General features: G+C 39.0%; 1 protein-coding gene across 5 annotated transcripts in view; it reads right to left on the bottom strand.

The window, feature by feature from the left end:
• Positions 1-1,023: 1,023 nt before the first annotated feature.
• Positions 1,024-26,695, bottom strand: part of HIPK3 (homeodomain interacting protein kinase 3) — a 123,373-nt gene continuing 97,701 nt past the window's right edge. For all 5 annotated transcript variants that reach the window (XM_046643728.1, XM_046643729.1, XM_046643730.1 and 2 more), the window contains exons 4-16: positions 18,185-18,304; positions 17,451-17,537; positions 16,555-16,739; positions 15,058-15,217; positions 14,517-14,640; positions 9,947-10,068; positions 9,580-9,704; positions 9,326-9,487; positions 8,537-8,833; positions 8,103-8,243; positions 6,224-6,453; positions 5,802-5,929; positions 1,024-4,941 (exon numbers count right to left, since the gene is read on the bottom strand). In XM_046643728.1, coding sequence (XP_046499684.1) covers positions 4,465-4,941; positions 5,802-5,929; positions 6,224-6,453; positions 8,103-8,243; positions 8,537-8,833; positions 9,326-9,487; positions 9,580-9,704; positions 9,947-10,068; positions 14,517-14,640; positions 15,058-15,217; positions 16,555-16,739; positions 17,451-17,537; positions 18,185-18,304 — 2,358 coding nt within the window. In that variant the 3' untranslated portion in view covers positions 1,024-4,464. The remainder of the gene's footprint in view (positions 4,942-5,801; positions 5,930-6,223; positions 6,454-8,102; positions 8,244-8,536; positions 8,834-9,325; positions 9,488-9,579; positions 9,705-9,946; positions 10,069-14,516; positions 14,641-15,057; positions 15,218-16,554; positions 16,740-17,450; positions 17,538-18,184; positions 18,305-26,695) is intronic.

The following is a 26,695-nucleotide window of genomic DNA, read 5'->3' as shown; positions in this document are numbered from 1 at the left end:
AAATCAAAACTACACTAAGATATCACCTTACACCCATTAGAATGACAAAAATATCTAAAACTAATAGTAACAAATGTTGGAGAGGTTGTGGAGAAAAAGGAACCCTCATACACTGCATGTGGGAATGCAAACTGGTGCAGCCACTATGGAAAACAGTATGGAGATTACTCGAAAAATTAAAAATAGAACTACCATACGATCCAGCCATCCCACTACTGGGTATTTATCCAAAGAGCTTGAAGTCAGCAATCCCAAAAGTCCTGTGCACCCCAATGTTTATTGCAGCATTATTTACAATAGCCAAGACGTGGAAGCAACCTAAGTGCCCATCAACAGATGAATGGATAAAGAAGATGTGGTACATATATACAATGGAATACTACTCAGCTGTAAAACAGAACAAAATCATTCCATTTGCAATAACATGGATGGACCTTGAGGGAATTATGTTAAGTGAAATAAGCCAGCTAGAGAAGGATAATCTGTGTATGACTCCACTCATATGAGGAATTTAAAATTATGGACTAAGAACAGTTTAGTGGCTACCAGGGGAAAGGTGGGGTGGGGGGTGGGCACAAAGGGTCAAGTGGTGCACCTACAACATGACTGACAAACATTAATGTACAACTGAAATTTCACAAGATTGTAACCTATCATTAACTCAATAAAAAAAAAAAAAGAAAACAATATTCAAGGGAAAAGGGCCATGGTTCTCAGGTGGCTGCAGGACTTCTGGCTCACTGCCTCAGACTTCAGTTCAGAAAGAACTGGTGGGAAGCAGGTCAGTTACGGTCAGCTGGCCTGGTTCCCGTCTCAGATTCACCACTCATTAGCACTATGACTTTGGCAACTCACCTAGAGCTTCTGAGCCTATTTCCTCATTTACGTAATGGAGAGAATACCTGTCTCACAGGGGGTTCTGAGGATTAAATGAGATGACACAAGTTAGGTACTCAATGCTACTAACATTTTCATTCCCTGCCTTGTACGCAGAACTGGGGTGGAAGAACGTTCAACAAGCTGTTTGCTGCAATATATATATTTTAATTCAAAGTGAATCGACAATAATACACCATAAATTTTTATTTTGACACTCACCAAAATAGTCACCTGGAAAACCCGCTTTTTGTGACAAAGTACAGAAGGCTTGGTCACATTTAAATCACTGAGAACTAGAGAGAAATACTATCGCAAACCGTAATAGACATTACATCCATAAAAATTTTCCCAGTCCTTATTGTAATATTGCACAGTGCAATTGCTACATGGCAAACTAGTGTAGCATAGAAGGAAAAGCAAAAACAAACCAAAGAAAGAAAGCCACGAGTCTAACATTGTTAACAGTTAACAGTTCAAACTTAGTAATCAACTATCGTTGGACTCGTTAAAACAAACCTCCTAGACCTTGCAGTGTATGATTTAACTTTTACTTAACACAAACCAAGTTGAAAATTAGTAGTAGAGATTTTAAAAATGAAAAGGTTTTGCTACTATAGTAACATATTTAGTTAAATACCCTGAAGAAAAAGAAAACTAAACATTAGGATATTTGACAAAAAATAATAATTTGCAAATTAAAATAGTATGCAAATATGCAACTAGGAAGTCATGCAGTGTTTTATTTAAGAAAACATTAAAATCAAATAAAACTGATAAAAAGGATTTTAAAGAGGGTATAAATCCAGATTCTTCTGTCAATATGTGAAATTTAGACTTTAGCAGGATTTTGAAAATTTTTATTTTTAAACACATAAAAAGCCCATGATTAGAATCAGTTAAGGACAGTGTACTTAACTGGGGTAAGCTCTTATCAAATAGTACTATTATATTACGAAAACAGTGAAGTTTACCATTTACTGTCAATTTAACAAGGCCATCTCAGTCTTCGAACTGAAATACAGTAAATACGACACGTCAGGGGAGTACACAAGGCTCCAAACTGAAGGAAAACTGCGCCAGTTTTGTACCTGTTGTCAAATGAACACCAATCAACCCTTTGCACGTGGTGTTTCTGAAACACCTGCTGCCAGCATTTAACTCTTTTCCAAGAAATGTCAAGATGCCGTCATCTGCTGGACCATGTCGATAAAATCAGAAGGCTGTGGAGGGCAGCAAGTTTCCTCAAATAGCAACTCCATAAATTTGCTATCTGTAAATAATCCTTTAAATTAATCTTAGGCTACTCCTTTTTCGTGTGTAATATACATATATTTCTATTTATATAAAATGCATAGAATTGATTACTAAAAACACTGAAACTTGTGGGGAAAATTAAGTCCTTCATTTTCAGTGTGACTTAAAAATGTACTGCTGGTTTTTATTTAATGATCTAATACTGTAATTTTTAAAATCAATCTCAGGCACATTTATTTCATTGGCGATTATTAAATAAAACACTGCCTGTGTTAATGGAGCAAAGAAAAGTTTACCCATTATTAGCTCATCATCAATGCTGTCCAAGAGCTGCACTAGTGGTATGCAATTTATCTGTCAAAGAAATGCTGTCAATCCAAAACATCTGGAGAGTTTTACCCTCAAATGATTTCTTCTACTGTTTATTCCAGTAAATGCTGTAAGATTATATTCCAGATTTTTTAAAGAAAAAAAGTTAAGTCAAGCCTGCAAGATACAGTTTTCTCAATTGTCTACAATGCCAGTATGAAAATAAAAAATTAAGTTACATTGATACATCCAAGTTTTTTATATGCAGTGATGAGCACAAACATTAATAGATAAAATACTGATGCAAATAACACACCCCAAAATAACATATGCAATTATTTTCCATCATTTACAATACAGTAGTTACAATGACACTCCAAACAGAAGAGCAAAGTAAAAAAATCAAAACCCCAAATTCTAGTTCATGTAATTAGACTTATACAGAAATTAGAAGGCTAAATAACAACTAGTCACCTAATTTCACAGCTATCTGAGTGGCAATCTTATATAGCAGCTTATCTATGATACATTCAAGATAAATGATACAATGTATTATTCGCCCATAAGCTAAAACACAGCCAGTTTAATACCTTTTCTTAAATTCCACTCTATACTACAATATACTTGAGGTCTATGCAAAAAGTAGCTACCTTTTATAGAGGAAATGGATGATTAAGTCTTTGGTGCTGTAAAAGCAACTTCATTTAAACATCACCACCACCAAAAAAGAAAAAAGAATAAGAAGGGAAAAACCCAAGACATACCTCCTAGGAGAAAAAGCATGTAATTTCTGTCCCTGACGGAATGTATTAAATAAGCAAACACCACCACCAAGCAAAACGAGTCCTACAACGGAAAATACTCCAAAAGAACCCAAACCCGCTCACATGCATAAATGAAGAATTGCACACAAATAACTCACATCTTTTCAAGCTTCAATAGTAAATATTCTGCTACTATTTATTAAATACTGCATGGTGTGCCCAAGCTAAGATGAAACCACATCATGAATCAATGAGTATTTTGCATTTTCTTTCATTATCTACTCAAAGTCATGCCTACTGCACCTCTAAACATTGTATAAATCCAATTATATAGCAAACACTCCCCAAAGAAACGTAGATTGTATTGCAGTTTCACTCGACAATATATAAAATGCTGTGCTGTGACAGCCATCAACTATCCATTAGATACTGAATCAATTTTTCGTAAGCACTACTAACTGCTTGCTTTCTTGAAGCTAGATCATTCTGGATATCAGACAGCAGAATTCAGCAATAGCAAACATGCTGCCCTCTTAGTAAGGAGAAAACAGCTATGACCTGAAATCATACCACACAAAACCAAAAATGAACACTACTCTATCAAAAGAAAACCCAAGAGCAGGTCTGAATTTAAGTGCTGCAGTCCTCAACATTTATAGATAGGAAATAACATTAACAACCTCAAATATTTAAGGCACTATGTGTGGGAACGGTTTACAATGTAGCTGAGATTATTAGAACAACATTTAAGAGCAAAGTCTAGGCAACGTTTTGCCCATGCAAAGACACATGCAAATGTAAAGAACAATAGCTCAATTTCTTAGGTAAGTGACCCAACATTTACACACTAAGACACAGATAATACAATTCACTTGTATGCTGTAATTCTGACACATGTGCATCTGTTGCTCTAAGTCTGTACACAGAATGGCTTCCCAAACACGGACGTGTCTTGCACTAGTTAGAAGGCAATTTTATAAAAAATAGCAGGAGCAAAACTGGACTTCTGCTCCCATAAGTCACCTGTCTAGAGTTACTACGTAAGAAGATAACATGACTAAAGACAAGTTATACCAAATGTGCAAAACACATTAAAAGTGAGTTTTTTTAAAGCTCAAAGTTGTTTAAATTGCACCCAAGTCTACATGATTCAAAAATAATTTTCTTGTGCCATGGCTAATATTATTAAATACCATGTTTTTACTTTTAATCAAATGTTTAAATCATTGAGCTTCCTCAATATACTCTTTTTGAGTTTTCACATATATGGATACTGGCTGAGTTTTGTTGGACTCAATGGAAATCCAGTATATGCAGGTGAGGCTGTAATGTAAGAATGTGGTGGGAAGATTGGTTTGTACTGAGTCTGATGAATGGTTGGGGATGGTAACAGACGGGGATTTATGCCCATCGGAACTTGGTGAACTATGCCACTGGGATGGGAGATATTATAACTTGGATGCTGTAACACAGGTCTTGAGGTACACGGAGAGGCTAAGAGGTGGGCCACTGGCGCAGCACTACTGAGGGCAGCTGACGATGGGTATGGAAGCAGAGTAGGCTGTCCCCCAAGGTGCGTGTTCCCAGCCAGATGGGCATGCACAGTTGTGTGACTGGGACTTCCATGAGAGAAAGTGAACGGATTACTGGTAACACTTGTGGGGATATACGCTTGCTGTCTTCGATGCCCAAAGTTTCCATTCCACTCCTGATGCCCAGATCCGAAGTGCTGAACCTAACCAAAAAAAACCCAAAAAACAAAAAAAGGAATGAATATTTTGTAAGTTAAAAAGAAAGGAAGAAAGGGAAATACAATATACTCTGTGACTGATATAACCCAGACGATCTCTCAGATCTTAGCTTATACTAAATATAGAGAAGAGAAAAATAAGAATTTTATATAAATTAGTATTAACATTTTAATATTCATGACTACATGTCATTATAATACTAACACTGCCACTACCACTGCCAGTATCCCCATCCCCACCACTACTAACAGCTACCATTTGTGGAGCACTTATCATATGTAATGCTAACACTTCACGGACACGATGTTACTTAATTCCAAAACGACCCCGCAATCCAGCAATTATTTCCACTAACTGTGGTCCAGATTTGTTGAAGAGACCTGGCCAAGGTCATATACAGAGCATTTGGCAAAACCAGGACTTGAAGCAGGTCTGACTCCCAAGACCTGTGATCTTTTCTTTCCCCAAGTGAAACACAAGTGCTGAGCCCAGTGCTGAACAGATGGAAAGTACTCAGCAAGGTCTCTCTCACCATCACCACCACTAACACCTAACAAAGGGAGCCATCAGTCCATTAGCGTGCATTCTGATTTAAAGGGTCTAAGATACAAACACAATAAAAAATTATTTAAGAGAATCTAAGAGCCTAACCTTTCTGAAGAATTCAGGTTCTAGGATCGTCTGCTTACTTATCCTATTGTTAGGCCAATTACTCTTTAGTCACTTGGGATAACGAAAAGGGATACAATTATTAAGACTGCATAATTTCAGAATCGTTTCTTCCCCCCAAGTGAAAAACTGCTGGATCTGAATCCCAAAGACTCTCACAAACTCACAGACATACCTGACTGAAGTTCAAAGGCTGCTGCTGGAATGCTGATGTCAGTTTTTGCTGACGATTACCCGCTGTGGAAGGCTGGTTTAATCTTCCAGGAGCAGATCGTCCTTTTATTAATGGCTGGCATATAGAATCTGGCAACGAACAAAATATAAAAGAGTTGATGTTTTTTCCTTCTCATATAAAAATTAGAAGGGTCTTAAGACATTATACACAACAGTGACTTGAGAACCTTAAAATGAAATAAAAAGAAAAGAGATCTCATGGTTTCCAAGCACTGAATGATACCTGGAGAGATTTATTTTGTACAATATATTCGGCAAGGTCAAGTTGGAAATTCAGAGATGACTTTTGGCAATGCTGTTCTCTGATGTTCCCAAATGAAGACCTTTAAAGAAACAATCAGAAACAGGGAGGACTCGGTTTACCTGTATTTGCCATATGCTCTTCAGCATTTAATCCATTTTCTAGTCCCAGTGGTGGCACCACAACAGTACAGACAGCTGGTTTGGTTTCTGCGGCAGTTCCCAGTTCTGCGTTTCGAGACGTGTCCTCCACAAAACTGCGCTCTGCAAATGGACTGTCACGTCCCGAGGAGTCGGACGGTGGAGAGCCATCCACAGTATCGCAGCCACTTTCCTGCTCTTCATCTGACATGCTACAAGAGAGTATTTTTATGAATAATATGTTTTTCAACACTAAATCTAAAGTTAAATAATATCTAGGCTCCAGTAAATTGATGAGAATCTTATTATTTCATATCTAATTATAACTTCTTCCTTATCCAGTAACATTTTTTCATAGATTTTTCTAGACTCTCACATTAATTCTCTCTTCAGACTGCTAACCCTAATTCTGTCCTGTTTAGGAACATCCTTTTGGCACTTAATTTTCTCTCTTTTCCCTGCCCACTTGATCCTTAGTAGCAGTCATAAAATTCCACTTTATAAATCCCAGAAAACTTCATCAAAACACTATAAAAGCAGTACTATTGATAATTTAAATGAAATATACATAAGCATGTGACTTGGATATTTCAGAGTAAATTCTAATGTACCTAGGACATGTCTTGAGCAGTAATCTGGGTCCTCTTAACTGACCTGTTATCTGAAAGGTCTTCTCATTGTCTGAAGGCCTAACCAGAGTCTCGTATTTCTCTTCTCTTCCTGACTCTCTCAGGCCCTGACACTCTCTCTCTCCCTTTGGGATTTCTATGGCATTTATTATCTGTTTTAATCATTCATCTCATACTTAAAAATTTGAAGTATCTTTTCATATGTATATTTTTAGTTATACACATTTATATATATACAAATTTTATACATATGTGTACACTTATGTAAATGTATGTATATGTCAACTTCCAAACCACGTTACAAGAAATTTATAAGAAGATGTATTAAATCTTTGTAGGGGCTGGGCCCGTGGCTGAGTGGTTAAGTTCAAGCGCTCTGCTTCAGTGGCCCAGGGTTTCGTCAGTTCGGATCCTGGGCACGGACATGGCATCACTCATCAGGCCATGCTGAGGCGGCGTCCCACATGCCACAACTAGAAGGACCCACAACTAAAATATGCAACTATGTACGGGGGGATTTCAGGAGAAGGAGGAGGAAAGAAAGATTGGCCACAGATGTTAGCTCAGGTGCCAATCTTTAAAAAACAAAAAAAAAAACCCTTCTTTGTATCTTCCACAGAGCTTTGGTTATAGTATTCAATACTATATTTCCTGATTAAGGAAAAAAGAGAAGATAAATATACAGAATTAAAGCAAAAATTTTTCAAATTTTGTTTACGCTAAAAACAGAATTTCTAAAAGCTGGTTAGCAGAAGCTCACTGATTTTGTGACAATACAGGTCCTTGGCCAAAAAAAAGTAGGCAAGGAAAACTGGATGAAACCATGCAAATCAATCATCAATTAGAGAAAAAAATCATTGTGGATACCCTCCTGACAGTGAGTCAACATTCTTTTTGTATTTTGCTGAAGTATATGTTCTTATTCCAGATTTAAGTAACAATGGTAGTCTGTGGAGCTGAATTTTGAGAATGTGGCTTTTTCACCCTTTCAAAAACAAACGATTCTTTAAAAATCATTTTAGAACCTCAATTTTTCATATAGATCTGTTCTATAACAATAAAGAAAATTATTACTTAAAACCTGAGTTTATAAAAAGTGATCTAATTCAAAACTTATGTTTAAGAGAGAAGCCACTGTGGTGATCTGGCAGGTATGTATTAATTTAAACCACAACGAAAGAGATCACAGTGGACTTTAGCGCACTGACCCTCTACAAGCACCGAAGCCTCACCTGCTTGGTCTCCTGCAAGGGGACGGGCTGGGCCGCCCCGAGGAGCTGCTGCTCAGAGTGCTGTCGGGGCTGCTTAAGGAGCACATGCGGCCGACGTTCAAAGTGCTCTGGCACGCTTCACAATCCACACTGCCTTTACAGCTGCGGAGGGAGGGGGCAGCATGAGTCAAAACGAGGAGATACTCCCCAAGTAGCTAAAGTTTACACTCTCTAATTAAGGACATGAAACAATTGATAGTGACCTGCATGGACAAAATCTAGAGCTTACAAATACAAGAAAATGCTACAGGAATCATGTGAAATATTATTCAGGAAGTTTACTCCAAGGGACAGTGACAGGCAGCAGTAAGTCACAGCTGTTCCCACCATGCCAGGGGCACCACCAGAGCAGCTGAGGGTGCAGCACAAACACAGGGAGCCGCGCTGGCACTCACTCTCTGAGCGCATGTCTCTGTGCCGGCTCCTCCTCGTCAGTGTCGCTGCTGATGGTGATCACGCTGACTGCCGGGCTCGGGGAGTCGGCGATGACGATGGTCTGTCGCTGTCTGTCTGGAACCGAGGAGTCAGAGTCCTGCCTGACGGGCGTCTCACAACAACGTCTCGCCTCTCCTTCTGAGCTATGATTGTCCTGTGTTTCTACACAACTCACTTCCTCGACATCTTTCCCATTTACTATCTTTGGAGAAATAAATGCTGAATGTGGGGCATTGGTATTCTGCAATGAATTACTCCTGCAATCAAAGGAATACTGTGTCATTTCTACAATCAAGATACGTAGCTGACATTTTTCTAAGACAGCTTGTTAAAATAGTGAGAACCTTCACTTGTTCAAGATCATGTCCATACCATACAGATCATGAGCTTCATGAAATATAAAATATTACCTCTAGAAATGTACATACATTCAAATGGTCATTTTTTGGTAAATGTGACATCTGAGTGTCTGAAATTATCTAAAATTATAGGTAGATAATAAATCAAAACAGCAATAAAGATAATCTTACCAACTGAAAGCATTTATTTCCTCTCTTCCTGGCTCCCATTCCATTAGTTTTACCAAAATACCTCTGAGAAATTGAGAAGGGAGCTGGCTTCGTGTTTGTAATAAAGCCACCACAGAGGTCATTTTGAATACAACAGAGTGACCCTTTAGAGTACATGCAAAATGTATTTTAAAGATCAACTCTCAAAATGCAGAGGAAAGTTAAAATATCAACACCAACCTGTTCTGGCACAGTTTATTTTTCTTGGTGGCGGCAGGCTGAGGCCAGACCACATGGGCGATGCCCACGCTAATAGGCTGAGGAGCTGACAAAGTTATCTGGTTGGTGAGAAGAGGCTGTGGCATCACTGAGCTGTACGGATTGCTGTGTGAAATCATCTTCCTACGGAGAAAGTTTAGAAAAACTGAATCCCTTCTTTACCAAGGTCGATTTTGCAAACTATTCACCAAGAAGTACTTTTGTTTTTAACTCACCCCCAGTCTCCAAGCCTCTGCGAACCAGCCACCCCCTCTGACGTCAGTGTCGTAGCAGCAGGAGCCAGGGGTGCTACCTGCTGCCAGGCAGGGACCAGCATCTGCTGTGCTCTACCAGACCATGTCTGCTCAGCAGAAACAAACAAAACCAATTAGCTACAAGTAATTCATCATTACCACATTTTAAAATCACAAATATACTAAACTAACAATCATCTAATAATCACAAATGTTAAAGTCAACAACGTACAAAGGATTGAATTCCCACTCAGGTCATTTTCATTGTTTCCAACAGCACAGATAGATCCACGCCCCAACTTGAGTAAGGAGCACAGTACCCATGCAAACACAATGCATTATTACTAACCTGAGAAAGAGCCCCTGCTCGGATCTGCAGTGGCTGCACAGCGGGGGCCTGAGTCACAAGTGGGACTGCATTGTCTACCCTTATTGAATAACTAGTGGGTTTACCATGCGTGGCAGGGATACCTGTGAAACAGAAAAGCACAGCTCTCAAATAAAGGAAAAACACTTTCTCCGAGTTAACTTATAAAACTCTTTTAAATTTAAAGAATTGCTAAAATTCTGATTAAGATTATAAAACCACCCCCTATGTAAAATGTTCACAACATTAACAAAGCAATCTATTAGAAAAAGGGAGGTACTTTCTATCTAGCTTCTGATACATCATTCTAAAAACTGTTCTAAAGCTATTCTTTCTACTGTTTCAAAATGCATACCACAAAGTTGAATCATTTATTTTTCTTGACACTTCCCATTCCTTTTAAAAGTCTGCTATTGTAGCTTTATTTTCCTTTTCAAATAGTTATGCCACTATGATGGAGGACATGGAAAGGTGAGGCCGGCTCAACAGGCTGACACTCTAGCAAGTAAATGTCCATCTTTTCATACAAACTTTTAGCTATGCTTAGTATTCTCTTCTTTAAAAAACTGTAACTGGTTCTTACACTTTTGGCACCAAAGGGGGAATGTATCACAGTTTCACACTTCAGTGGCCAGGATGGTTTATGACTCAAGAAAATTCAGGATGGCATACTCATGTCAACCTCCAAAGGAAAACCAAAAATAAACCTTTCTGCCTAATATGATGATACAACTAATAAGCTTTGGCCAATGTGGCTTAATCTAGTAGTATTCCTAATAGACAGGCTGCAACTTCAGGACAAACACACTCCATTTTGTTCACCCACCAGAAAAATCAGAAAGCAGCATTACCAGCCACGTTAATCCTGTTAATGTTAGTATTTCTAAGTCATACATTAGAAAAGCACTCTGCAAATATTGTCTTATGATAGTCAACTTTTAGACAGTAAAGTAGTATCACCCCAACTTTGAGGTTTGACTAGTAAGATTTTGGGGGCATACCCCAAGATCAGAAAGCTCAGTTACTGGAATAAATTCACTACATCATAACTCCAGTCTATTGTGGCAGTTACTTTCAATGGGGGCTGGCAGAGTATTCAAATATTCAGTTTTTCAATAAAAGTGATCTTAGGTGCTTCTGATCAGCCATAAGAGGAAAATACTACCGTTGTTTTCTTCTCCTATTAAAAAATAACCTTACAGTTTTTATTGCACTAATACATTTTAACTGTTAATGCTAAGGAGAATGTTATCTTTGCTGTATTTATCTTCCTCACAGAGGCTTTGATCCTACTGCCAGGGTGTTCCACCCTGTGGTCTTCACCTAAAGAGCAAGATACAAATTTAAGTTTAACAAAGATCTACAGGTTATTTTCTGAAAACTGATCTTATCCCTTCCAAAACGTATATCTTATTGGAAATTCTCCAAGAAACGGCATACAAGCACAGCCGGGCCGTGTAAGCATATTATAGCAATAGACAATCTCAACAGAGAAAAAAGCAGAATTCACTGTGACAAGGATGAAAGGACAGAGTGAATTCTCGAACCCCCAAAAAATCACGCTGCCCTTAAATTCTCCCCATAATCAATGCCTTAAGATGAGAAGAATTCTATTATCTTCTCTCCTCATGAGGTCTAATTTTTTAATCAAACTCAACAGTGGGTTAAGATCTCAATTTTCTATATAGTCATCAGGTCAGCTAAAACTTTATCTTTGTTTGATTAATTTGCTTCAATACCTGGAGAACAGGGCATAAAAAGCTTAAAGATCGTTCTAGTACAAAAGAGGAGGATTTTGCTGGAATGCATTTGATTCCAAAATAGCAGTTTTCATCCGGAGATGATAAATAACTAGCTTTTCAGATTGCCAAATAATGTTAAATGCTGGTTTAATATAGATTCAGATTCATTAAATAAAACTTGGCTAAGCCGTCTTTACTTTAACAAGGCACAATATAGTAATATGCATCTAGACCTAAGTACTCTATCAATAATATATAAAGTATATGAAATACATGACGAATCTAGACAGTTATAGCCCCAAAATAAAAACTGCAAAGGGAAAGGGAATAGACATAAAATTTATTTTAAAACACAAACTACAATGGCACCACATAAACTGCTGCCCAATACTCATTTAAAAATGTTCCTTCAAAGTGGATTGCCACATTACGAGATTGGGATTTTCTACAGAGGCGCTAAGATGGATTAGAGGGAAAGCTTTCATTTCACAGCAGCCGGTGCACTAAGACAAGAAACGACGAAACGACATATTTACAGAGCTGCCTTCCCTTCTGCTGAAACTGTGCCCGTTACACACACTAAAAATGTCTCGTCTTGTCTCACTACTGACTCTGACTCGAAAGTATGTTCCCAACATATAATGGGTAACGAGCATGCAAGTGTCTCCTCCCCTTTCTGTTAGCCTTCTTGAGAGCCACTCACACAGTTAACACGTGTTCAGAAAGGTTACTAACCTCTTATTAATTATAAGTCACATAAAAAGATAAAAGATCAGTCTAACCTCATTGCAGGTTTTAGGAGTGGTACTCGATGGTGTTTGGAAATCTGTCTCATGAGCCTCAAGCTTTTTGCTACAAATAGAAGGCAGGCTCTGAAAAAAAACAGCTATTCCAAATCTTGACGAAATATATCACACACTGGAGGTGGGTGACCCTCAAACTGAGTTTGGTAAATGGGAGAGATTATGAGACCCTAAGAATCTATTTGTTGAAACAGATTAAAAACTCATGTAAGTGAAAATGCATTTGTCAAGACAGCACTTACATGATAACTGATTGAAAAACAAAAAAGAATTTTTTTTAAAGATTTTGTTTTTCCTTCTTCTCCCCAAAGCCCCCCAGTACATGGCTGTATATTCTAGTTGTGCGTCCTTCTAGCTATGGCATGTGGGACACCACATCAGCGTGACCCAATGAGCAGTGCCAGGTCCACACCCAGCATCCAAACCAGCAAAACCCAGGGTCGCTGAAGCAGAGCATGCGAACCCAACAACTTGGCCACAGGGCTGGTCCAAAAGCATCAGTCTTGCATGCCCAAATATTTAGAAGTAAAATGCCTACCACTTACTATCAAATCGTGTATGTATGTCTAGACAGACAAAGAAAATGAGATGAAATGTCAACATTTGTTGAATCCAGGGTAGAAAGCAGCATAATATTCTCTGAACTTCTCTATTTGAAATTTAAAAATTTTTATAATAAACAGTCGAGGAGAAACAAAGAAAGAAACACAGCAGCATCTTTGAGAGTGCTGGCAATGCGTGATGCGGGTATTTTTATTATGGAGACCAGCCATGGTCACTGTCACAGATACTCAGAGCCACCCCTGGACCACAATTTCATCTTGAGAATCTACCAGCTAAGTTATCGTTTTTCCTATTTTTAGCGCTACAAACCTTATATGAAAACTCAATATGTAAAAAAGATGAAAGTAAAGCTATCTTGGTAGAACAAAAGTGGCTAAAGAGTTGACATGTTTTCACATCTCTAATTACCAGCCAATCAAGTTAACAAACATATTCATGGTGCTTTGTTAGGCACTGTGGGATACACTAAAATAAAATTTTTTAAAAGTTGCTTAAATCCTTAAATCAAATAAAATATTCAAATAACCTTCAGAATCCAGAAATACTAGATCTGGAAATGACCAAAATAGCCTCTATTCAGTATGTTTCTTCGAGCAAGGCTGAAGCCGGCTAACAGACCTGCCCAGGACGGCACAGCCAACAGCAGACACAGGACTGAGCCCAGTGCCCTGACTCGGCACCCACTGTCAGCACCACGCTTCAGCCACCGCAGGCCCCATCTGTAACCAACTTCTTGCTTTACGATGTACTAGATGTTAAAGCCTAGTGAGGACAAAACGCTGGGAAAGGACTTAGGAAGTAGAGTGTATTCTGATTATTCCAGTTGCAGAGCTTGCTGCTACTGCCCTCTAAGAAGCACTAACAAATTCCCCAGTTTGAGAATTGTATTCTGCCACCCATCTCAGTTGAGGATTTAATTTGCTATTTTTATCTAAATAAGGGACATAATTTAATTTAATCAAAATCAATCCTTTTTTTTTTTTAAAGAAAAAAAGTTAGGCTATGGGTAAAGAGTAGGAGTATAAGATTTGGGGCCACTACTCTCCTGACCAAAATTTAAAGAAGTGAGCTCTCAGTCACTGTAACGTCTAATACTGATACACAGGTAGCATCTACTTACCTGAACACCTGGAGCAGTGACACCACAACAGGACAACCCATAGCTTCCCAAGCTCATTAATTCTACTAGAGGCATTTTATCACGTTACACTCTACAGGAAATACAATTATCATATGACCCATTTTTGTTAATGAGGATTAGAATGGAGATCTAGTTAAGAAATGAGTGTCACTGGTCTAAAGGCTACTGATTAGCTTAAATTAAATTTAAATGAAGCATTAAATGTAGCAAAAGCTATATAGTATGTTTAATGACTAGATGCTGAAATTTGATTAAAAATAATGCATGCCTAAATTCAAAGTGTAATTTAAATGAAAGAATACCTTGAATAGCGGGGGGACAGATAATCAGTGTCTGATGAAAAGCATCACCACAACCAAAATGAGCAGTTCCAGCCTGCAGAGGAATTCCACGGTGCACAACCGAATGAGCAGATGTGGTTAAGGCCTGAAAAGGGCAACGTCCATGGCATTATACAGAGCAGTGTTCTAACTGCTACCTACATGCTTCACAAACAGAATTCACAAGCATTTCATAAAATCATAATTCCACGATAAAAATGGACCCAGAAACTGATTTCACTGAACTCTACTTTTTGGAGAGTTGTGGCATTGAAGACAGGTGGAGAATACTGAGAGAATGAAAGATGAAAGGAAAAAAGTGAATTTGAGGAGATATGTTCCAACTGTTACCCTGAAATGTTAGAGCTGTACCAGACCGGCCACAGTAGGACCTCACCAGCACTTACCTCCTAACTGCTGACACGAGATTTCCATATAAGTCAAAAGCAAAATGAGCAATCATAAAGAAAAAAAAAAACCAAAAAACAAAGAGTAGAAATTATTAAATACTGTAAATTCTTACCTGATTTCTTAATGTGCCAATTTTAGTAAAATTTGCTGTCAGATTAGCAGTACTGCTTGAAGCAACTGGTCTTAAAAGTGAAGCTTTATTGTGATTATTTGTGTCACATAAATTTGGGTGGGACTTACAAATATCCATAATATGAAAACAGGACTTTACACTGCAAAAAAAGGAAAAGGCAACTGTAATATGATTTTAAACATTTTGAGTAGTTTAAAATTAACATACATTAATAAAATTTAAAAATTATTTCCAAAAGAAAACATTCTATGACTTACACCTAATCTGCTTATTTCCAATACTATTTCTACTAGGAAATCCTAAAAAAGATCGAATTTTAAAGCAAGTAAAAGTATATCTTATACTGCAATATTTTTTAAGACATCAAAACCAATAGTAAGCAATTTTTGGTCAGCTCACCATAATTTTATGACCCATACCCTTTTTCCTGAATTTCTGTATCTCCATATCCCTAAATTAATGTTACCAAGTATGTGGTTATCATGTTATTTTCAAAGTGCTTATATATGGGAACCATGAGATATTTTTAAGGGTGGGGGGAGGAACAGGGATAGTAGCTGGGTTTTACAGAAACACCAATTTTGCCGGTGACCCACAACAATGCTTATGGGTTTGTCCTCAGACCTTCTTCATTCAGTCTTTTTAAAAAATATTTAAAGAAGCTGTTTTCAGTCAATTACTTTACTCCTTTCAGCCTATAAAAAAGAGGTCTGGGGTTCAAAGAATTCAAAAGATTTGCCCACGGTAACTCTGATAAGGCCTTCTCAATTTGAGCATATATTCTTCTCTACTAAACTGTAAAAAAAACCTATTTCCTTTCCTTCCACAATGCAGAGAAGAAAGAATAGGGAACAGGAAAGCAAAATGGTGCAAAGGGAAACTGAAAACAAAGTTTGCAGGACTCAAAAGAAGGAGGGAGGCCAGCCCGGTGGCGCAGTGGTTACGCTTCGGTGGCCTGGGGTTTGCCAGTTCAGATCCCGGGTGTGGACCCATGCACCGTTTGTCAAGCCACATATAAAGGCGTCCCACATATAAAGAAGAGGAAGATGGGCACGGATGTCAGCTCAGGGCCAGTCTTCCTCAGAAAAAAAAAAAAAAAAGAGGAGGATCCGTGGCAGATTTTAGCTCAGGGATAATCTTCCCCCAAAAAAAGAAAAAAAAGAGGGAGGAAGAGTGCTGCCATTTCCTTTTACTATATATATGCCTGGTTATTAAGGTAAGAATGTCGTATAAAAACAAAATCACCCAGTCATTCTCAATATGGTATTTTGGGAAGAGAATAATGGAATGCAATTCAGATGCATTCTAGCTCTACGTCTAGTTACCAGCGAACTTGGCCAAATTAGCTTAACCTCTTTTGACTCAGTTTACTTATATTTAATGAAGAAATCAAATCATTTTTCTAATACACTGATTTTCTATAAGTCATATTATTATTTCTCCAGAATCATTTTTAAAGATTTTGAAATAACATACTGGTTGCTATGAGGGAAATCTAGAAGATGTTTCATATTAACAAAAGGATGGTTCAAAGTCTCAGCTGGAGTAATTCTGAAATCTGCATCAATTAACAACATTTTCTTCAACAGACCAACAAATTCTCTTCTATCAGCTTTCTCAGCCAAAAGATCACTTCCTTCTAAATCCATCACTGTGTTCACCTGTGAAATCAAAATTTTAAGTCATCAAACAAAAATAAGCCATGGACGGTAGTATATGTTAAAGCTTCACAGTTAACACAAAATACCACAACAGACAAAAGAACAAAGAACTACAATTATTTTGAAATAAAAAAGAACTGAACTTAAAAAATCTTCAAAATGATGAGACACCAAATAGCATTCAAAGCTGGAAAAGAATTTTTTTTTTCTCCTTTTACTTGAGGAAGATTGTCCCTGAGCTAACATCTGTGCCCATCTTCCTCTATTTTGTATGTGGGTCGCTGCCACAGCATGGTTTGATGAGCAGCGTGCAGGTCCGCACCTGGGATCTGAACTCATGAACCCTGGGCCGCCAAAGAGGGGCATGTGAACTTAAGGCCACTGGGCCAGCCCCAAAAAGAATTTTTTTAATTAAACAAAAATACATTTCCAACAAGATATAAGGAAAAGAAATTTGTTTGCTAGGATTTTTTGCTTTTAAAGAAAATACTTTTTGCTCAAGAGCAGTATAGTGTAAATTAAATATTTGATAAAGACATGTAATTTAGTTCCTGAAAGGTTGAAACCTTAGAATGAATTTCCTTTGAAAAGATTAAAGACAGCAAGCACTCTATAGTCATTTAGAAAACGATTAGCACGTTTTGGCATCCTTGGCATGCAAGTCTGCCACCTTCAGCATGCAGGCCTGACGAACGCAGCTGCAGTACTCACATGCACTATGTCGTCCAGACTGCTGAATATGTACTTTCTGGCTTCTTTAGACTTCATTCCTGTCTCTGCCTCGTGCTCTTCCAGTGTCTTATTGAATATATCAAAGCAGGAAAATAATATATTATTATTCATCATTTCTGAATTCTTTATTTCTTGAATTCTGGCACATCAGTCTAATATATTAAATATTCGAAGACAAGTAGTAGTTTCAAAAGAGTAACTATCAAAAATGTATTTTTTAGAAGCACAAAAAAATGAGAAGATCTTGGTTCAGGTCAAAAATAGTACATATAACAAACTCCTTAAACAAAATAACTAATTATAAAGTTAATCACTGAGGTTTACCAACACCCCCCCCAAAGATCCTAGGAATAAGTCAGGTACTCGGGTGACGGTCAGCGGTTAGACTTAGCCCCTGCCCTGTAGAGCTAAGAATGTAGATGCAGGTAGAGAAGATGAAACATACAACATAAAAGTGAGAATATACACACAAAACTTTAAAAACCATTTGATGAGTTAATAATTATGTTGCCAGGTTAGGGAATGAGCTAAGTAACTCAGACAGGGCTTTCCCTGTTAAATAAAAAAAGAGGGAGGGTAAAAAATGAAAATTCTTTTGAATTCTTTTGAATTTTGAAGGAAGACATGCAATAAAATTAAAATAGGCATAGAGGGTATCGTCCACACTCATGAGGCATCTTAGAAAACTGTTTTTCTAAATACTTTGTAATTACCTTTAATCTCCAACCAGAATGAGAAATATCTGTTTCTCTGCAAAAAAATCTTGTGGATTTCGTACCCACATTTAACAACTGTTCTCCTGGTAAACCTTGAGTCTGAGAAATGTAACGAATCTGAAAAATAATTTACAGAACAAAAACATTTATTCTTTCATGCAACAGATATTAATTGAACACCTACTATATATCAGACACTAAGACAGATGTTAGGTCAAGAATTCACTGATGCAGTCTGTGCCCTCAAGAAATTCACAGTCTAGTGGGGGAACACACAAGTAAACTATTATAATACAGTGTTAAAAGCACATAACAGGGGCCAGCCCGGTGGCGCAGTGGTTAAGTTTGCACGTTCCGCTTCGGCAGCCGGGGGTTCACCGGTTCGTATCCCAGGTGCAGACATGCCACCACTTGTCGAGCCATACTGTGGCAGGCGTCCCACATATAAAGTAGAGGAAGATGGGCACAGATGTTAGCTCAGGGCCAGTCTTCCTCAGCAAGGAGAGGAGGATTGGCAGTAGATGTTAGCTCAGGACTAACGTTCCTCAAAAAAAATAAACTAAGAAAATAAAAAATAAAAGCACCATAATAAATGCATACTTTGTGGAAAGACAGAGAAGGAACAACTAAAATAATTGTAGTCACATAAAGTTCCAGAAGAGGCTATGTTCAAGTTGGGTCTTAAAGGATAAACAAGAGTTCCTCAGCCCTAGAGGAGTGGGGAAAACCTGATCTATTATGATTTATGTTAAGGCTGTAATACATGAATAAATATGGAAAACCAAGAGAAAATCCCTAGACATTCACAGAGACTGGAAGCACAGAGGTTGGCTAAGGGAGAAACGGGAAGAGATGAAACCGAACTAGCAGGCAGAGGACTTTATCAATAGGTTAGGAAGTTTGGATTTTACTCTAGGAGGGAATAATGGGAAACCAGTGGAGAAATCCAGACAGAAAACTGACAAGTTACACTTCTAAAGCGATGTCTAAGAACGTTGAGAGGAAAAGGCCAGGGGAGAGCTGAGCGGGCCTGAACGGAGAGACTGAGTAGGGACAGAGAGAAAGCAGTGGATTCAAGAGAGACAGCCTGATGGAGACTTGGTGATTCTGACTGCGGGAGCAGTGGAGGGCCGTCTGTGTCACGGCAGAGGCATGGCTGAGTCAGTGGAGGAGGAGCTCTCGGGAGTATACAGAACCGCTCCATCCTCAGGGCCTGAGCTTGGTGTCCTTCTGTTTGAACGCTCCTCCCCATGCATCTGAACGCTCATCTTCCACTTCTTCAACTCTCAGCTCCAACGTCACCTTGCTCCGGGGGCCTTCCATGACCCACCAATAAATAACAACAGCTCTCTCCTCCTCAGCTACCCCATCTGCCTTACTCTCACGTTTTTCTCCAACATGCTTTTACCATCTGATACTCTGTACATTTGCCTTCTATTTTCTTACCCTGCTCCCCCTTTGAATGTAAGTTTCATGGAGGGAAGGACTTTATTTTGTTGACTTAGATACGCACCCAGGACAATGGCTGGTACCCAGCAGGCCCTCAAACTTCTGTTCCCCAACTTAATAACCGGGCAGCACAGGGAGTAAACAGAGGCTAACCTCCTCCAGACTGGGTTTGAGAACACAGGGCTCCTTTTGTTTCAAACCTTACGGACTCTGCTGTAGCAGTCAGCCCATCCTCTCTTGTGTCTTCTATTTCCTCCTCTATGAGATCCTTCCCCTCAATCCACAAAAACGCTTAATATCTTCTATCCTCAAAAAAAATCTTCTTTAACTATTTAAAACTCTTTCTTTTCTCACTCAGTTAAGAGTCTTAAAATAGCAGCCTATATTTTGCTTCCCATTCTCACTTCAGCACACTACAATCTGAATTTTCCTATCACTCCCACGATATGGTACTAAGCTAAGGAATGGCCTTTAATGACTGACACATTCGATAACACATATTAACCCTTATCTTCCTCTGACACTATTGGCTATTACCTCTCTACTAGAAACTCTGTTCCTTGCATTTCCACAGCATCACTCTTTTCTAGTTCTTCTCCTGCTCTTGACACTCTTTCCCTTCCCCTCTCCACCTGTTCTATGACGTGTTCCAGAGCTTTCCCTGTCCTTTCCCTCTATAAGCCCCACACACCCACAGTTTCATCTCTAAATCTGTATCCAACTATTTATCTCCACGCTGGTTATAGATCCAACTTACTGAAACTCTCCACTTGGCTACACTTTAGGTACCTGCCTCAGGGTGAACATATCCTAACCTCATTTTCCCTCATATCTGTTAATCCTCAGGTGTTTCTCCCTTTGATGAACAGCAACACCAACCACCCAAATCAGAAACCTGACATTTATGCCAGACAAGCACCTCTCCCTCATCCCCTTTCCCCCAACACCCAAAACCCTCACAATTTTACTCATTAGTATCTTTCCTAACTGCCCCTCCTCTCCATCCCTACGTCAGGTCTTCTTCAATTCTGTTATATAATTTCAAAACCCCCAAGCTACTGCCTGCCTCCCTAATGACCCCATCCTCTCACACCCAATTCGTTTTTCACACAGCTAACAGCCATTTTGGTAAAATGTAAATCTGATCGTTACTCCTTGCATAAAATTACTTTATTGCCTATGAGATCAATTCCAAATCTCTAATCCTGGCGTACAGGCCCTCCAGCTTCATCTCTGCCCTGTTCTTCACGTGCTCCTCTGCTCCAGGCCCACCTAGCACCGTGCTCAACTTCACATGGGCTCGTTCCTCTTTCCCAGATTGCTCTCTAACTCCTGTTCACCAAGGTCCCTGTGCCCCGCCTCACTTCACCAAATCCCCGTGACAAACTTTTACTATTCCTCCTTCAAGACTCAATTCAAGAACTTCTCCTGGGGCTGGACTGGTTGCGTAGTGGCTAAGTTCGCAGGCGCTGCTTCAGCAGCCTGGGGTTTGCGGGTTCAGGTGCAGACCTAGCACCTCTCGTCAAGCCACGCTGTGGCTGCAACCCACATAAAACAGAGAAAGACTGCCACAGATGATAGCTCAGTGACAATCTTCCTCACAAAACAAAACTTCTCCTCAGTCAAGCTGTGCCTAACGATCCCAAACAAGGGTGACCACTTCTCTGTGCCACCATCACACCTAGAACATAATAATTTCGGTGCCTTTATAACACTATGTAACAATTATTTTTTACATGTTTGTTTTCCCCACTAGACTATGAGCCTCCTGACAACAGTCTATGTTTATTTTACAAGGAATGATCACTAAAATCTCCACCTTACTAATTAGTTTCATTTCATTAAAGTGCAGTGCCTTCCCCTCATCCACATCCCCGAGGTGGCTGAGTCCCTTGTTCTATGGAAACAGAAAATGAAGAGAAAAGTACTAAGAGCTCAGGACCTAGATGTTACATCAGTCTCTTGAGTGGCAGGAAAGGCATTCGACAATTCAATTTCAACAAATACACAAAGAGCATTTATCATGCGTCAGATGCTAAGGATATGCAGATGAATAAAATATGGTGCCAATCTTCAAAAGCATATAAAAGCATATAAAAGCAGAACAGATAAATATTTAAGCACATAATCTGCAATTAAGCCCAGAAGTGCCACTGTGAAGAAGAAAACAAGGTGCCAGAAGAGTAGAGGACAGAGCAATTAGCGTCTCTAAGAAACTGGGACGGCACTGAAAGCAGCAAAGCAAGCGGCAGGTGAACCTGTCAGTGCATTTGGTCACAACGCCCACCTGGTCTTTCGAAGAGGAACTGTCCCATCTCTAAGCCCTGATACATGAAGGGACCCACCCTTGGCCCCCCGTCCGCAGTGGATGAAGGGTGGGGATCAGACTCAGAAGCATTACTGCATAAATTCACTTTGTGAACTCAAGTAGAAATAAGCCAAGCAAATCAGATTTACAATGTCAGGAATGGGGACTAAGAAATGCCAACTACTGTGGGGGGACGAGCGGAAGGATTATGATGTGGAGCCGGAGTCCAATGGCCATGTTAACCTAACCACAGCTGAGGGTGAGCAGATCCTGAGTAGCAAGTTGGGGTCAGAACACACGAAAGCACCTGAAGAGCAGCTGAGGCACACGGAAGACCCAGCATCGGATGAGGGTCTATGGCGCCTGCCAGTTCCGCTAAGTCTGCCCTCAAAAGCCAAAGCACCTCCGATTCCAGGCTGCACCCGATCCAGCCGTATCACAGCTCCATTTGTGGATTTTTGTGCAAGTCCACAGATAAAAAAGTGAACTTTTACTTAAGGCAGCTTCAGAAGGCCTCTCTGCATGTGAACAGCCTGACAAAACAGTGTCCTTTAAAGACTCCCACCCGCTGCCCTGGAGTGGAAACAGTAGACTTCATTGCTCCTGCATAAGACGTGATTTGAAATTATGAAGGATAATAACTTGAATATAAACTCAGACTTTTCGCTGTTCTGGATAAGATTCTATCTAAACTCCAACAAACATTTTGCAAGAACAATCAACATTTACCAAATAAATTATTCTCCCTCCCTCCACAAAAATATTACAATTCCCTATAATGTTTTTATATTTCCCTGGTAAACCTAGTTAAATCCTGCACATGGAACACTAAGACAACAGTAGACCTGCCCTTAAGACAGGAAGGGGTCCTGCACACCACCACTTCACAGGGGCCTCCTTTAACACACACTAAACACACTTGTGGACAAAGGGAAATGAAATGCATGGACGAGAAACATGGCCTGTGAGAAATTCTCAACATGGTCAGTCCCTCGTTATGGAATCCAAAATTCAAAAAGGAAATTGCCTTGGAACAGCTTTAAGAGATGATAAAGATGATTAAAGGGCTGGACTACTAACCCCATAATGAAGAATTAAAATAATCTGAATATTTTCTCCTGGCTTTTAAGTATCTAACAATTATAGGTCTACTATTAGAAGGTTAAATAAAGGTTGAACATAAGACATACCAACAACAGTTAAGGAAGAGATAAGTTACAATATATTTCATAGGAAGTCTTTACTGTTATAAATGTCCCATGTGCACTTGAGAAGTGGGTATCCTGCAGTTCTGTGTGTAGTACTGGGTGCAGCGTGCTATACCTGTGTCATTGGGTCAACTTGGTTAATCGTGTTCAAACTATATTCTCACTGATTCCTTTCTATCTACTTGCTTTATCAATTACTCAAGGAAAGGTGCGAAAATCACCTATTATGATTGTGGGTTTATCTATTTCTATTTTTGCTTCTGTCAATTTTAGATTTATATTATTCTGAAGCTACTACTAGAGGTATAAAATACAGAATTGTGATGTGTTTATACTGAACTGAATTTTCCAAATTGGTTGAGCTTCCCCTCTTTACAAATATTACTGATTTATTTATAATAAAGAACACTCCTGTTGTTAAAAGGAATGTTATAAACAAAAGCAAAACAGAAAGAAAAGAAAATCTTGTACAACATACTTTCTGAGAAATAAATATTTGTACAAAATGTCATCACAGGACAAAATGATAAACTAGCATAGGCGGCTGGCTCCCTCCCTACAAGTCACATCTGGAGACAGAATACTAACGAAGGTGAGGAATCTGAGAAGCGAATAACGATGCCAGCAGACTGACAGTGGGGGTGGGAGTGGCGTCTGGGAGAGGACCGGAGACTGAGGACGGACAAGAGCAGGCCGGGTCGGGCCCTCTCAGCTGGGCCGCTCTCCTCACACCGGCTGGAGAGTCTTATCCTGAGGTAGAGCAGAGGCATCCACTGCTAACAGCATGGCTCCTGGGTTCATGCTGCCTGTGCTGGGGTTTTGGGCAAGTTATTTAACTTCCCCGCACCTTCCTCATCTGTAAAACAGAGGCACTAGCAGCATGTACCTCATACGGATGTTGTGAGCATCAAATAAGTTAACGTCCAGTGTTAATCAGAACAGTTCCTGGCACATAGAAGAACTCAGTATTAATTCGTAACATTACCACGGCCCACTGTAATGCAAAAAATAAGTTAAAAAATAAAACAGCAACAACATCCCAATTGGGCGCCCAAGTGATTAGGGCAGCTGAAGTCTGGAAGAGGAGCAGATGACAGAAAGGTCGACTCTGCTGGTGCCCCTTTCTCATCCTAATCAGATGATCATAGTCCAGGGAGCTGGGGAAATCTATGAAACTCAAACACATTAATAAATAGACTAAAGCAAAAAAACAAAAAAGAATACTTATGTGAACACTTTAATAGATGCAGAAAAGCATTTGAGAGTCCAAAATTAATTTAGGGTTTAAAAAAATGCTCAGAAAATTAGGTATAGAAGGGAGCTCCTTTATCTTGAAAACAGACATAAATCAAAACCTATATAGCAAATATCATATTTGAAAATGAATATAAAGTCTAAGATTGGAAGCAAAACAATGATATGCTCACACCATCACTCCTATTTATTTGCATTCATGCATTTTGGAGAATAATTTTTACAACACTGAACTGATAACTGTGCAACTACTGATGCTCTGTGTAATAGCTTTTTTCAATTACTATACCCCTTTGGAATTAAAGTAATATACATTCTGAAAATACTGCTAATCTGGATCGGATAACACCTGTTTCCAGTTTTTTTTAAAAAGCATCTATTAATGACTTTAGAAACACAGTTTTGGTCAGGGCTTTGTCTTAAATTATCATTGTGACATCTGACATGTCATTTCATTTTCCTGGGCCTTGGTTTCCTCCTTTATAAAACGGGCAGGGGCACTAACTAGATGACCTATAAGGTCCTCTTCAGTACTAACATCAGTTGTCCAAGAATAGAAGTGTAAAGTCCAAATCCGCAGTACGACAGCAAATGGACGTGAAGTTGCCACTAGATGGTGTCCTGCTCCAGGGTGTCACACGGGTCACAAACCGCAGTCTACAGAGCCAAAGGTGTTCTCACATTTGACGGCAACCTCAGTACTTCAGCAGCTAAGAGGTTATGGGTTCTCCAAGGAGATCACTAACTCTTTCAAAACTAGCAATAGTCTAGCATCTGCATCAAGGTTAGTGGTTGGGGAAAAGCTGAAGGAATCCAGGATATACGGAAAATTCTACAGAAACTATCTTTTAAGCAGTACACTGAACAATGCAAATCAAAACTACACTAAGGCATCACCTTAAATCCATTAAAATGGCTATAATCACCAAGACAAAAAATAACAAATGTTGGAGAGGATGTGGCGAAGAGGGAACCCTCATTCACTGCTGGTGGGAAGGCAAACTGGTGCAGCCACTGTGGTAAACAGTATGAAGATTCCTCAAAAAATTAAAAATAGAAATACCATACAACCCAGCTATCCCACTACTGGGTATCTATCCAAAGAACTTGAAATCAACAATTCAAAGAGACTAATGCACCCCTATGTTCATTGCAGCATTATTCACAACAGCCAAGATGTGGAAGCAACCTAAGTGCCCATCCACTGATGACTGGACAAAGAAGATGTGGTATATATATACAATGGAGTACTACTCAGCCAGAAAAAAGACAAAATCGTCCCATTCACAACAACATGGATGGATGTTTAGTGAAATAAGCCAGACAGAGAAAGACAAATATCATATGATTTCACTCATATGTAGAAGATAAACACATGGAAAAAGAGAAAAGTTCAGTGGTTACCAGGGGGAAGGGGGTTGGGAGGTGGAAAAGGGGGTGAATGGGAGCACTTATATGGTAACAGACAGACAATAACGTGCAAGTGAATTTTCACAATGTTGTAAACTATTATGACCTCAATTGAAAAAAAAAAAAAAGAGGTATGCTGAACATGGAGGGGAAGGTAGAGAACACAGGACAACTAGTCTGAGAGAGAAGCCTTATGGTAGAAAGTCAATGGAAGAAGATAAGAGATTAAAGTTAATGATGACATCTAATGTTACCTAAATGTTCTATTTTTTCATGCTTAAAAGCTAAATGTCATTTAAATGAATATTATATTTATCCACTATAAGCCAATTATAGAAAGACAAAATGAAGGTAACCATTTTGTTAATTTTGACTAACATTTTCCACTAAAATAGCTGAATATGTATATATCTCTCTAATAAAGGAGATGCTATGAAACTCTTCCAAATAATAGTAAATAAGATAACAATTACTCCAAAAAAGAATCTTGGTATTAAAAACCAAGAAAATAGCAAACCACATTGTCTAATACCTTAGAGAGGTTAATAAACGTACCTGAAAACTATCATGAAAAGTGTTTAATGAAGTGATTTGCTAGATTCTACTGAGAATCATCTAGATAATGTTAAACTAGACTTTAGCACCATTCAAAAACAGCTAAAAATACTAAAGAGGGTTCAGGTGGCTGAGGTACTTAAGACCAACAATGGTTGCTGGTCTAAGACCAGGAGTTACGATGCCTTTAGCCCTTGGAGAGGCTGACATTTCACCCATCGTCACAGTCTGCCACCTGAGTGGAGCGCTATTATTCAAATGACACAGTCCAGCCCTTTATATGGCTATACTATAAAAATGATAAAAGAAATTCTCTTAAGAGTT

This window comes from Equus quagga, chromosome 17 (assembly GCF_021613505.1).
Source record: "Equus quagga isolate Etosha38 chromosome 17, UCLA_HA_Equagga_1.0, whole genome shotgun sequence".
Lineage (NCBI taxonomy): Eukaryota > Metazoa > Chordata > Mammalia > Perissodactyla > Equidae > Equus > Equus quagga.
Note: the sequence above shows the minus strand (reverse complement) of the source record. Positions and strands in the feature narration are given on the sequence as shown.